Source organism: Xenopus laevis, chromosome 3S (genome assembly GCF_017654675.1).
Source record: "Xenopus laevis strain J_2021 chromosome 3S, Xenopus_laevis_v10.1, whole genome shotgun sequence".
Classification (NCBI taxonomy): domain Eukaryota; kingdom Metazoa; phylum Chordata; class Amphibia; order Anura; family Pipidae; genus Xenopus; species Xenopus laevis.
Genome location: NC_054376.1, coordinates 109,352,908 through 109,365,804, shown reverse-complemented (window position 1 = coordinate 109,365,804; position 12,897 = coordinate 109,352,908). Strand labels below are relative to the sequence as shown.

The 12,897-nt window shown below is 39.3% G+C and overlaps 1 protein-coding gene across 5 annotated transcripts in view; it reads left to right on the top strand.

Moving 5' to 3' along the window:
- Nucleotides 1–11,359, top strand: part of LOC108713268 (protein Shroom1-like) — a 55,457-nt gene extending 44,098 nt beyond the window's left edge. For all 5 annotated transcript variants that reach the window (XM_041588732.1, XM_041588734.1, XM_041588733.1 and 2 more), the window contains 4 exons: nucleotides 1,535–2,089; nucleotides 4,240–4,351; nucleotides 6,611–6,883; nucleotides 10,725–11,359. In XM_041588732.1, coding sequence (XP_041444666.1) covers nucleotides 1,535–2,089; nucleotides 4,240–4,351; nucleotides 6,611–6,883; nucleotides 10,725–10,979 — 1,195 coding nt within the window. In that variant the 3' untranslated portion in view covers nucleotides 10,980–11,359. The remainder of the gene's footprint in view (nucleotides 1–1,534; nucleotides 2,090–4,239; nucleotides 4,352–6,610; nucleotides 6,884–10,724) is intronic.
- Nucleotides 11,360–12,897: the final 1,538 nt, after the last annotated feature.

Genomic DNA, 12,897 nt, shown 5'->3' with positions numbered 1-12,897 from the left:
CACTGATCATTAATATAACTTCAGCTTCCAGTCACTAAAATAGTGTCAACTGGAGTTGTAACATTTATGTAATGGGGACTTATCCAGCAGCTGGTTCTATAAACCCAGTGTTACTGGTTTGCCTATTATAAATCAAATTTTGCTTTGCTGGTACATTCTATAACCCATAATGTTGATGCCTAAATCATACAAATTATGCAAACATATACATATAGAGTGATGTTTCCAGAGTACAGCGATTATGAGATAAAGAACATATTGAAGGAAAGTGAAGAAAACCACTCCTGTTCTGTTCCATTTCTGTCCAGCTAAATACCTTAGTCTCATGTATTATTGCTGCCTGGTCCTATTTCCCATGTCCCATTTTCATGATATATGTTGTTTTTAGCTGCTATATTCTTGTATTTGTATTTTGTATGTATTTGTATTTATATTTCTTTTTTGCATTCCATTGGCTTGTGGACTTTCGTTATACCTGAAATGAATCTGCCATAGCACATTAAGGGTGAAGACACACAGATATGCTAGAAGCGGCTACCTGTCATGGCTACAAAATAGACAATAGTTATAATCAACTTTGTGAAGACACAGGGCAGATTTATCAAGGGACGAACTGAAAATTCTAATTTTCAATTTTTTTTTTGGTCAAAACTGTCAAATTCGACTAGGGAGATATCCAAACTTGACTTGAGTTAAAAAATTTGAATTTCGAGATTTATCATTCTCTGGCCCATTAAAGATTCAAATTTGACTACTCGAACAAATTTAAACGACTCGAAAATTCGAATTGAATTCAATTCTAATTCGATCAAACTCGATTCGAGTTTTTTTCTCCGAAAAAACCTCAAAATGTCAGGAAGGCTGCAAACATCTCCAAATTGATCCCTGCACCTCTCCTGTTGAATTAAACAGTAATTCGGCAGGTTTTATGAGGCTGCAAACATCTCCAAATTGATCCCTGCACCTCTCCTGTTGAATTAAACAGTAATTCGGCAGGTTTTATGAGGCCGAATTACTGTTTAATTCAACAGGAGAGGTGCAGGGATCAATTTGGAGATGTTTGCAGCCTTCCTGACATTTTGAGGTTTTTTCGGAGAAAAAAACTCGAATCGAGTTTGATCGAATTAGAATTGAATTCAATTCGAATTTTCGAGTCGTTTAAATTTGTTCGAGATAAAAAAATAAATAAATTGATTTTATTAATAAATTTGGACTAGTCGAATTTCAAATTTATGGGAGTTTTAAAAAAAACTTGCATAAATTCAAAATGCGACCCTTGATAACTGTGCCTTTACATGTGTTTTAGCAGATTAGATTCTCAGTATTGTCTATGGCAGGGTATTTTTTTGGCATTTTGTAGGCACAACAAGGAGCTGCTACTAGTAGCTGCATGTGTCTTCACTCTTATGCTCCTTAGTGTGTTCTTGTAGGCTCATCCAAGCCACTCTCTGGTTCATCAAGCCTTATTTCTTTACATGATGCATATTGCTTTGCTTTAAATTTGAACCAAATCTATATATATATATTATTTTAGCTCTGAAGCTGGTGTACATGTTTTGGATGATGCTGCTGAGAAAGATATGATAACGCAACATCCTGAGACTTCAAAAGTCGACAAGCCACTTGACTTAACTGCTGATAATCGAGAAGTTGAAGGGGATGGAGAACTTATGCAACCAGAGTGTATAGACAGCTCACAGCAGCTCGAGTTGAGTTCCCTTCCTTCCAGCCAGGTTAACATAATGCAGACTGCAGAGCCTTATCTTGGTCATGACATAAACAGCGGAAATGAAGATACCATGGAGCAAAAAACAGAGGACCTTGAGCAGAAAAGTAAGAATCCAGAAGAAGAAGACGATTTACCCAAGGTGAAGTTAAAATCTCCAGAAGATGAAAGACGAGAGGAACTAGTTAAAGAGATAGTTGCCAAGGATAAATCTCTCATGAATTGTCTCCAGCCTGTTTCTGTCCGAGAATCTGCAATTAATATCATGAAAAGCCTCTTCCCTATGGACTTCACTGCCGTAGAAAAATCTAGAACTAGAGGACTTCTTGGAAAAGACAACAGGGAAACATTAAGGAAAAACAAGTAAGTAAAAAAAAAAATCAACAATCTTTTTATCATCCTTATCAAAGTTTCCCAATAATGTTATATGTGAAAGTGTATGCCATTCGTTTGTGAGGATACATACCCATAAATACTAATTTAAAGCGGTGGGAGTATCACAGAAATTTCTGATGTCCCCAATTAGAGTCCTGCAGCGGGTAGGGTACCCGCCAAAACCTGCGGGTTGTGGGTAGAAGTTCTGGGTACGGGTATAGATGCTGGTCGGCGGGTTTGCTGGTCGTGGGTCTTCTCAATAGCAATTTTTACTCCTTTTTTTTTGATCACGCCTTCCGATGATGTCACTTCCGGTTCGCAATGACATCACTTCCTGTTTTACTCCCTTTCCCCCCGATCATTCCTACTTCCGATGATATCACTTCAGGTTTTCAGTGACAGCTCTTCCTGATTCTTGATGGTCAGCAGGTCCAGGATGCGGATAAGGTACTTGCGGGTCCAAGCGGGTAAGAATGCGGGTTGCGGGTACGGGTTCCAAAAAATGGACCCGCACAAGACTCTATCCCCAGTGTTCATTCTTAAGCAACCTCCGTTTCCCTTGTATTATTATTAACGTTGTATACACTAAGTATTGCTTTAACTTTGCACTTCATATTATTTCTGTAGCTGCTCATACAGGAGAGTTTATATAGAAAAGTTGGGCAGGATGCAAAATACTTTGTTTTTATACTTTGGGCACAAGTCATGAGTCCAAGTGCAAAATGCAGTTCTTTTCACTCCTGGTATAGAGTACAAAGAGCTTGGCCTAAGTATACAGCAGTGCCTGTGCTCCGGGAATGTGCACTATCAAAAGGAGAGTGTAATAATGTCACACTTGTGTCACACAATTCACTAACCTGTGTATTACAAGTAATAATGTATCCCCTAATAGAAAATATATTGACGTCAGACTTCACTTTGGATTTTCTTGACTTGTATGAAAGCACATGGCCTGCTGCCTATTATAGGGTTAAAGAACTTCTTGGTGATATCCCTATATTTTAAATTAGGGGGGTGGTGGATTATTTCCTCTTATATACACAGAGGAGAACACAAAGGTTATTTGCTTTATTTGCTGTTCTCCTATTAAGCATCAACGTGTATTGCAAATGTAACATTTATGTAATAATGTGCAGCAACAAACATATCAACACACCAAATTCAAGATATTTCTCTAATATTTTTACACTTTGCTGTTTTCTTAATTTTTTCATAGTAACCTGTCCACAGGGGGCACGGTTTCATGGGTGTATATGAACTAAAATTAATTCTGCCTTGACCAAGCATGCAGTGGCAGCTTCCACATTACACTGAAACAATTTAGGGATAAAGCTCTCTGTGCAGAAAAATCTAAACTTGTTTTGTAGTGAAAATAAAGTCCAGTTCAAAACGCATCAGTTAATAGTGCTGCTCCAGCAGAATTCTGCACTGAAATCTGTTTCTCAAAAGAGCAAACACATTTGTATATATTTTATTTTGAAATGTGACATGGGGCAAGACATAGTGTCAGTTTCCTAGCTGCCCCCAGTCATGTGACATGTGCTCTGATGAACTTCAGTGACTTTTTAACTGCTGTACTGCAAGTTGGAGTGATATCACACCCCTCCCTTTCTCCCTCAGCAGCCAAACAAAAGAACAATGGGAAGGTAACTAGATAGCAGCTCCCTAACACAAGATAACAGCTGCCTGGTAGCTATAAGAACAACACTCAATAGTAAAAGCCAGGTCCCACTGTGACACATTCAGTTACATTGAGTAGGAGAAACAGCAGCCTGCCAGAAAGCAGTTCCATCCTAAAGTGCTGGCTCTTTCTGAAAGCACATGACCAGGCAAAATGAGCTGAGATGGCTGCCTACACACCAATATTACAACTAAAGAAATACACTTGCTGGTTCAGGAATGAAATTTAATATTGTAGAGTGAATTATTTGCAGTGTAAACAGTGTCATTTAGAAATAAAACGATATCATAAAAATCATGACAGAATCCCTTTATAGAGACTTGCCTGTAACCCTGGATCAGCTTTCATTCACTTGATCAAAATGCTGCATGTGTCTAAAGGCAAACAAAATTCCATGAAGTTGGTGGTAACGGACTTTGTTATAGTTATATTTTAACCTCATGTTTTTGTCCTGTAGCTCGGACCTTGAAAGTATCTCTAAATTTCCTTCAAAAATAACAACGTTGCTTCAGAAGAGTTGTGTGCAGAGGCCAGATGGGGAAAGCCTAGATGACATCACTTTAAAGAAAGTACGTGGCCTTTACCTTGATTATGTGTAACGGGTCTTAAATAGTACTGGAGGCTGAAATGAGACATGTCCATCAAGCTCAACCTGTTGGTGCAAGGCATTTCCTAAGCACTGCGTATCTTGACGGCGCTATATAAATAAATGATGATGATGATTTGCTCTAGTTACAGATCAAAAGAATCACTAGTCAATGTATTTAGCTTTACTTGCTATGACACTGTAAAATGCTTTATTTGAAAGTTGCAACCTGACTAATCCTAATAAGATTCATTCTATTTTCCAACATAGTTTAAACTGTGAGGGCAGTATTTTATTGGGGTGGGTGGAGATTCCCATTCAACTGAAAAGGGCCTTAATTTAAGTATTTTGTCGTCTGCCCAAGGAGCTACTAAGAGCACCTAAGGTGACAAAATGCACATAGTTGCCTTGTGTGTCATTACTATTAAAGGGGACCCGTCACCCAAAAAAATGATTCAAAATCCTATTTTATCACATTAGTCAAGCAAAATGAACTCTGCAAATAAACACGCGAAGGCTTGTCCCTGCTTGCACCAGCCTTCGAGTGCCAGCGAATTCTTCTTGGACCTGATGTCCATGCCCTGACTATACAATTAAATTGTAAAGAAAACGGAGGAATATGGGGAGAGCAGTGACATCTAGGAAAGTGAAAGTAATTGTCTGCCCCTCCTCTATGCCTAAAGGTGGCCATAGACGCACAGATAATATTGTACAAAACGAATTTTCGTACGATATTCGGTGCGTGTATTGTGGGAAAAGAGCCGGCAGAAGACTTGAATATCGCTCGGCTCGTCGATTGAGTTTGATCTGGTACCTTTGAAGGCACTTGAACACCGGCCGTGCTGAATCATCAGATACAGGTAGAAAACTATTGTTTTTACCTGTATATCTGATGATTCAGCTCTACACGTGTGTAGTGAAACGAACGATCTTTCTTGGAAAGATCTTTTCCAAGAAAGATCATAATTGTTACGTCTATGGCCACCTTTAGGCATGGAGGAGGGGCAGACAATATTTGATTGACAGCTGAGATTTTTTAAATGAGCTTAAAACAGCTATGAATGGTTTAATAAAAAATAGAAATTGGATTTCATGTTTTATTATACAGATTTTTGTGTCTGGGTGACAGGTCCACTTTAAGGAGATACATAAGTTGCAACTTACCCACAATAAAAGAACTCTGCAGACTGCTTTGCCTACCAATGACTATGGGTTCTGACACCCACTTCTTTGACTGCACCCAGAGCTTCGCAATAGTAAAATTATTAGACTGGGCCCCACGCCACATCTCTAGAAAGTCAACATGTTTTGTCAACATACATTTAAAAATCAGGACCCCTGGTAGGCCCTCCATCATTTGCTGCTTTGCCTATTGTCATGTGTGGTTAGTACCAGGCCACTGTGTTTTGAGAGAACAATCACAGCTCCCTTATATTCAAGTACAACTTGTGTACAAAAAGAAATAGTGGCATGTCCTTTATATAGGCGCTTATGATGAGCCATTGTTGCAGAACAGCTAGCCATATCTGCTTGTTCTGATGCATAAGAAATAGGATAAAGGAAAACCAGTGTGGCAAGGTTCAAAGTAGAAGCTTACCACTGTGTATGGTGGGCCCGGGTGCACACGCCCCTGACCTTCAGCAGAGGGAGTAAATACCAGGAAACCTCAAAGAAGGCTGGCACAAGCCGAACCACACCGAGTAGAGAAGCAGGAGCCAGATTGTAGAAGTTATAAAATATCACATTTTATTTTCCATAATTAAAAGCAAAGGCCTGACGCGTTTCATGTCTCTAGGGACACTTAGTTATAGGCTGAACACAACATACATGGTATTTAAAGATAAAGATGCCAATGGGAAATGTGTGGGTGGGGCTACCAATGTACCAATCATAGAAAAGTCATTACAGCCATTTGTCAAACATGCTCCATTGGACTGTTATAGTTTTTCTATGATTGGTACATTGGTAGCCCCACCCACACATTTCCCATTGGTTTATTTTCCTTTAAATACCATGTATGTTGTATTCAGTGTTCAGCCTATGACTAAGTGTCCCTGTAGACATGAAACGCGTCAGGCTTTTAATTATGGAAAATAAAATGTGATATTTTAAAACTTCTACAATCTGGCTCCTGTTTCTCTACTCAGTGTGGTTCGGCTTGTGCCAGCCTCTTTGATATTTCTTGGTGTTCTCTGATGTAGCAATCATTTTGTTTTTACATTACGTATGTTTTCTCTTTCAGATGGAACTCCTTTCCAACATTGGTTCCAAGCTAGAAGATCTTTGTGAGCAGAGAGAATACCTTTTATCTGATATCTGTAAGAACACAACAAACGGCAATAATATGCAGACTATAGTAAAAGAGCTGTGTAAGCCCAATGAGTTTGAGCGCTACATGATGTTCATTGGGGATCTAGAGAAAGTGGTGAGCCTGCTATTTTCCCTGTCTGCAAGGCTGACTCGGGTTGAAAACGCTTTAAGCAAGGTCGATGAAAATACAGATGCAGAAGAGATGGTAAGTAAGCATCTTGCCCTTTGCCCCAGGGTAAGACTATACCTCCTAGGGCAGTGATCCACAACCAGTAGCTCATGAGCAACATGTTGCTCTCCAACCCCTGGGATGTTGCTCCCAGTGGCCTCAAAGCAGGTGATTATCCAGATAATTGAATATTTAAGGCGTCACCTGCTGGTCATTTTGGTGACTGTATACCAGGAAAAAAACCTTTAACTCTTGAGAAAAGAAAAGTGTTATGATGTTACTCTCCTTGGACAATTAAGTAAGACTAATGTATTTCTAGTTAGCATTAAGCAACCTTATAACGTCTTTCTTTTCTCAGTTTATTTTCTTGCAATATACAGTTGGCCAGAATGACCAGCAGGTGGCTCTGTTGTTACATGAGTTATATAGCACTAGGGCAAATGTGCTTCTGTTAGAAAATGAGCCCCACTGGATCACATACAAAGCAATTGCTCCCAGTCACCGAGTCTCTCTAACTCCAGGAGGCCTGACATTAAACTGATTTAGAGCTGGCTGTGCTGCTACACTTTACATGTATTCTTAATTCTAGCCCCAGTTTACGTGGGCTGCTAAAAATACAAAGTAAGTCAGTTTGCATATGTTGTGGTATTCTTGTCTCTTGGCTGTCGGTAACCAATGATTGTTAGCTGTGCAGCTCTGAAATGCACAGGGATTAGTCAGGTGACAGGACATTCCACTCTGAATGATCTGTAAAACAATTAGATGTAATGCACCACTGCCTGTGCTTGGAATGGATGGGTAACGGTTGCTCAGTGCTGATAAGGATTATTTACAGCCCAAAGCATAACAACTTCTGAAAGTTGACTGCAATACATGCTAACACTTCACCTACTGACCTGGGAATTTTAGCATGAATGGAACATGAGATTCCTAGCACTAAGAAGAATAAATGTACCTGCATACTATTGTTTTGTCTTTGAATAGGGGTCGCAGGTATAAATAGAAAGCAGCCACAAGTGAAGGGGACAGCAGATAAAAATAACAGAGAGGATGTGTAGAGGAGAAGGGAATGGGGACAATATAAAAATGAAAAAGGTCAAAACTTGGAAAACCGGGCAGGATCTCTTAATTGAAACAGCTATCGGCTGATCGCCAACGTCATAACCCCACCCCCTGATGTCACAGACACGCCCACCTATGGCACACCCCACCCCCTGATGTCACAGACCTGCCCGGTGTCCGCCGCTGCAAAAGGTGGCAAACCTAAGTGTAGGGGGCCCAGTAAGGCCCTAATTAATGAGCAATTTTAATATATCTTGGTAGCATAGGCCAACTTATCAATATTTTGGCGCCCTAAATTGAAATTGCTATGGGGCCCAGTAACATCTAATTACAAAATACCTAAAACTCAAGCAAAGCAAACTGAATTATAAAGTAACCAGGAACCATAAGCGCTGGGGTGTCCTCAAACAAATTATAAAGTTACAATGAGACAAAATTGGGACTTAACCCCCAAGACCTCTGCTGCTGGATAATACAGTATAACAAAAATGATCAATGTAGTATTAAAAGGCAATATTTATTCACAACCATGCCATGAAGATGTAAATTTAAAATTATATTAAAAACAAGCAGTGCTGCATCTGAGAGAGAGGATCCCCCCCCCCTGAGAATACTCCACCTCACCACCTGATTAAAGAAAGTCTAATGAGGGGGAAAGTAATTGGTGTAAACTTGAGCTTGGCGTTGTATTGTATGCTCAATGGAGACGCTGCAACCGTGTGTTTTTGAACGTGGTATCCACTTTTTCAATAAGCATAACTGAGTTAGTAAGCCAGCATGAGTCCTGATAGTCCAATATTAGTATGCAGGAATTAATCACAAGTTATAGGTTGCCTGTGGTGCTCAGAGGTTATTGTAGCATATTCCGCAGAGTTTATTGAGCAACTGGGGCTAACAAGCCCATCAAGTTATATACAAGAGAATCCTGATGGTGCTGGTGTTATATAATGGTGTGTGAGGTGTAAATCATGGAGTTAATATGCGATGGCCCATACTCAAACAATTAAGTAAGGCAAAAACGGAATGTTCAGTCCCATGAAATAATTAGCGAGACAACGAAGGATTTAGTGCAATTAAGCGATTCCGCCCTCCATGTTATTCGATAGGAGATTGGCCACACATACTCCCGGTGCTGGTAGAATGTAAATCAAGTGATAATAAGTGTGTAAAATCCAAAAGGAAGAATTTGACCGCACCTTATGATTTCATTGCAAGTCCTTAGGGTGGGGGCCCCCTTCCTCCGTGTGCAGCGCCGCACCTCGACAGCTGTTTCACTACTACGGTAGCTTTGGGGGGGGGGATCCTCTCTCTCAGATGCAGCACTGCTTGTTTTTAATATGGCTTTAAATTTACATCTTCATGGCATGGTTGTGAATAAATATTGCCTTTTAATACTACATTGATAATTTTTTGTTATACCGTATTATCCAGCAGCAGAGGTCTTGGGGGTTAAGTCCCAATTTTGGCTCATTGTAACATCTAGTTACGCCCCTGAATGCAGAAGTACAGAAGAAAAGGGAAAAGAGCAGAAGTACAGAATATAAACACTAGAAGATATGTAGGGAGCGCAGCAGAGAAGAGGAGGTATGTGCATGTTAGGTGCCACTGGTTATGTTTCTTTGCCCCAGGTTCAGTTAAACCCTGGTCTATTCATATAATGGTCACAATTGCTAATACATATTAAACAAATCCGCAAAAGCTGTCAGACAAAATCCAATTGATTATGTGTTTCATGTAGAAAATATACACTTTAAAGAAATTAGCTAGATTTTGTCTTCCTTAGTACAGGTATGAGATCTGTTATCCAGAAAGCTCCGAATTATGGAAAGGCCGTCTCCCATAGACTCCAATTTTTCCAAATAACCCAAACTTTTAAATATAATGTCTTTTTTTTCTGTAAAAGAAAACATGAATAATAAATAAATAATAAAATCATGTAAAAATGTATGTTTCTAGTAGACTTAAGGTTTGTCGATCCAAATTAGGGAAAGACCCGTTATCCAGGAAAAAATAGGTCACAAGCATTCTGGATAACCGGTCCCACACCCGTAATATGTAGCTATGTAGTAATATAATAATATATAGTATATATATAGTAATATATGTAATATAGTAGCTATACTCTGTACTCTGTACACATGGCCGGTGCCCTTTTTAGTAGGATGCATTAAAGCAACAGTAATACCAATTAAAGTAATTAAAATATAATGTATTATTGCCCTGCACTGGTAAAACTGGTGTGTTTGCCTCACAATCTTTACTATAGTTTATATAAACAAGCGGCTGTGTAGCCATGGGGGCAGCCATTTAACGATGAAAAAGGAGAAAAGGCACAGGATACACAGCAGATAACCGATAAGCTCTGTAATATATAGTGAATAAAGTACCCCCTCTTGTAAAATATAAGGATATTATAAGTTACCGAAGAGTTTATAGAGGTCATGGAACTCCGAGGTAACTTCTAATATCCTCATATTTTACAACTGGTGGTACTTTATTTATTATAATACACAAGTTTCCGTGAGTCATGTGACAGAAATGACATCAGAACTCACCGTTTATAACTGATGACATCAGAACTCACCGTTTATAAGGATATAATTTACTGGATATTCATGGCTTTTGTGTATTATACAGATATAATATCTGCTGTGGCAAATCTGTTCTCATGGGTTCATGTTGGCTCTGTGACTTTGTGCGGACAGACTAGATGACAGTTATCCAGAATACAGAGCATGCATACAGCTTCTCTCACTGAGCAGAGTTAGGAGAGAACACGCTTCTTAACTGTAATGTGTTTGATCCCTGGTCCTAGCAATCCCTAAAGGAGCGTCACAATCTCCTGTCCAGTCAAAGAGAAGATGCCAAAGACCTAAAGGCAAACTTGGACCGCAGGGAACAAGTCGTCACAGGAATCCTTGTAAAATACCTGAATGAGGAACAGCTGCAGGACTACAAGCACTTTGTGAGACTGAAGACCTCACTCCTGATTGAGCAAAAGAACCTTGAGGAGAAGATAAAACTGTATGAGGAGCAGTTTGAAAGCATCCAGAATAGCATCCCACCATAATCACAAGCCAACACAAGATTAGCCCTTACTCTTCCCACCATCCACCCACTACAATGAAAATTCTCTCTGGGTTTCGTGTCATTGAAATTTCTCGGTGTTGATTAAACTGCTGCTAAAACTTAACGAGGTTAATTCTCGTTCTCCTGTGTTTCGACGGGACTTGCTAAAGGCCACTCTGACAGTGTTAATCCAGTTTCTTGGCAAGAAAGAGATGGGGTGGATACTACGCAAGTTGGACAGCGGCTAGCTAGAATTGTGTGCCTTTTTATTTTGCATAACTTATCAATGTTTTGTCTTTTTCAATGTTATTGACGACTAACAGTGTGTCCTTGTAATTTGGATTCCTGAGAAAATTATTTAAATAAAAATGTTTGTTTCTGCCCAGGAATTTTGAAGATGCTTGTCTTGAGAAAAAGCATATGGATGATTTGTTAAACTAGAACGTGGTATTTCTTAAAGGGATACTGTCATGGGGAAAAAATTTTTTTTCAAAATGAATCAGTTAATAGTGCTACTCCAGCAGAATTCGGCACTGTAATCCAGTTCTCAAAAGAGCAAACAGATTTTTTTATATTCAATTTTGAAATCTGACATGTGGCTAGACATATTGTCAATTTGCCAGCTGCCCCAAGTCATGGGACTTGTGCTCTGATAAACTTCAATCACTCTTTACTGCTGTACTGCAAGTTGGAGTGATATCACCCCTCTCCCTTTCCCCCCCCTGCATCCAAATAACAGAACAATGGGAAGGTAACCAGATATCAGCTCCCTAACACAAGATAACAGCTGCCTGGTAGATCTAAGAACAACACTCAATAGTAAAAACCCATGTCCCACTGAGACACATTCATTTTCATTGTGAAGGAAAAACAGCAGCCTGCCAGAAAGCATTTCTCTCCTAAAGTGCAGGCACAAGTCACATGACCAGGGGCAGCTGGGAAATTGACAAAATGTCTAGCCCCATGTCAGATTTCAAAATTGAATATGAAAAAATCTGTTTGCTCTTTTGAGAAATGGATTTCAGTGCAGAATTCTGATGGAGCAGCACTATTAACTGATTCATTTTGAAAAATTTTTTTTTTCCCATGACAGTATCCCTAAGGGGTGTGTTTCCCTTATAGTCAGAACAAGCCAGATGCAGCCCTCTGCTACATTTTGTGGCCCCAAGACTTCTCAAGCATTCTACAGATTTGATAAAACTTGCCCTTTGGTCAATGAGTTTGATGTTTGTGTATGTTAAGCATATTTGGTGGTGTAGCTTTGTACTGTCCAACGACCAGGGGACTTGCCGTCCATCATACAAGTTTTCACTACGTACATTTCTGTATGTCAGCAAGAGGTGAAAGGAAGCTTTTGGATAGTCAGCCTAAGAGATATGGCTGCTTAGGCAATGCTAACATGGAGTATCCATAGAGCAATTCCGGCAAACTCCAAGTTCTTTTACCCTTGTTAATTGGAGTTTCCTGGATATGCTGAAATACATACAGGTATGGGATCCCTTATCTGGAAACACATTATCCAGAATGCTCTGAATTACGGAAAGGCTGTCTCCCATCGACTACATTTTAACCAAATAATCTGAATTTTTTAAAGTAATAATACAACAGTAGCTTGTACATGATCCAAACTAAGATATAATCAATCCTTATTGGAAGCAAAACCAGCCTATTAGGTGTATTTAATGTTTAGGTGACTTTCTAGTAGACTTAAGGTGTGAAGATCCAAATTATGGAAAGATCCGTTTACCTGGAAAGCATAAATTGCATTATAGTTATTCTGGTTATGACATTTTTAAGATAGCTTTTTAGCTTTAGCCAAGGGACTGAGACAACCGGTCTTTTTATTATTTAAAGTATAAGATCAGTATCCCCATATTCTATTCTAAAATGCTTAGTAGTTGTTTCATCAGAGAAAAATC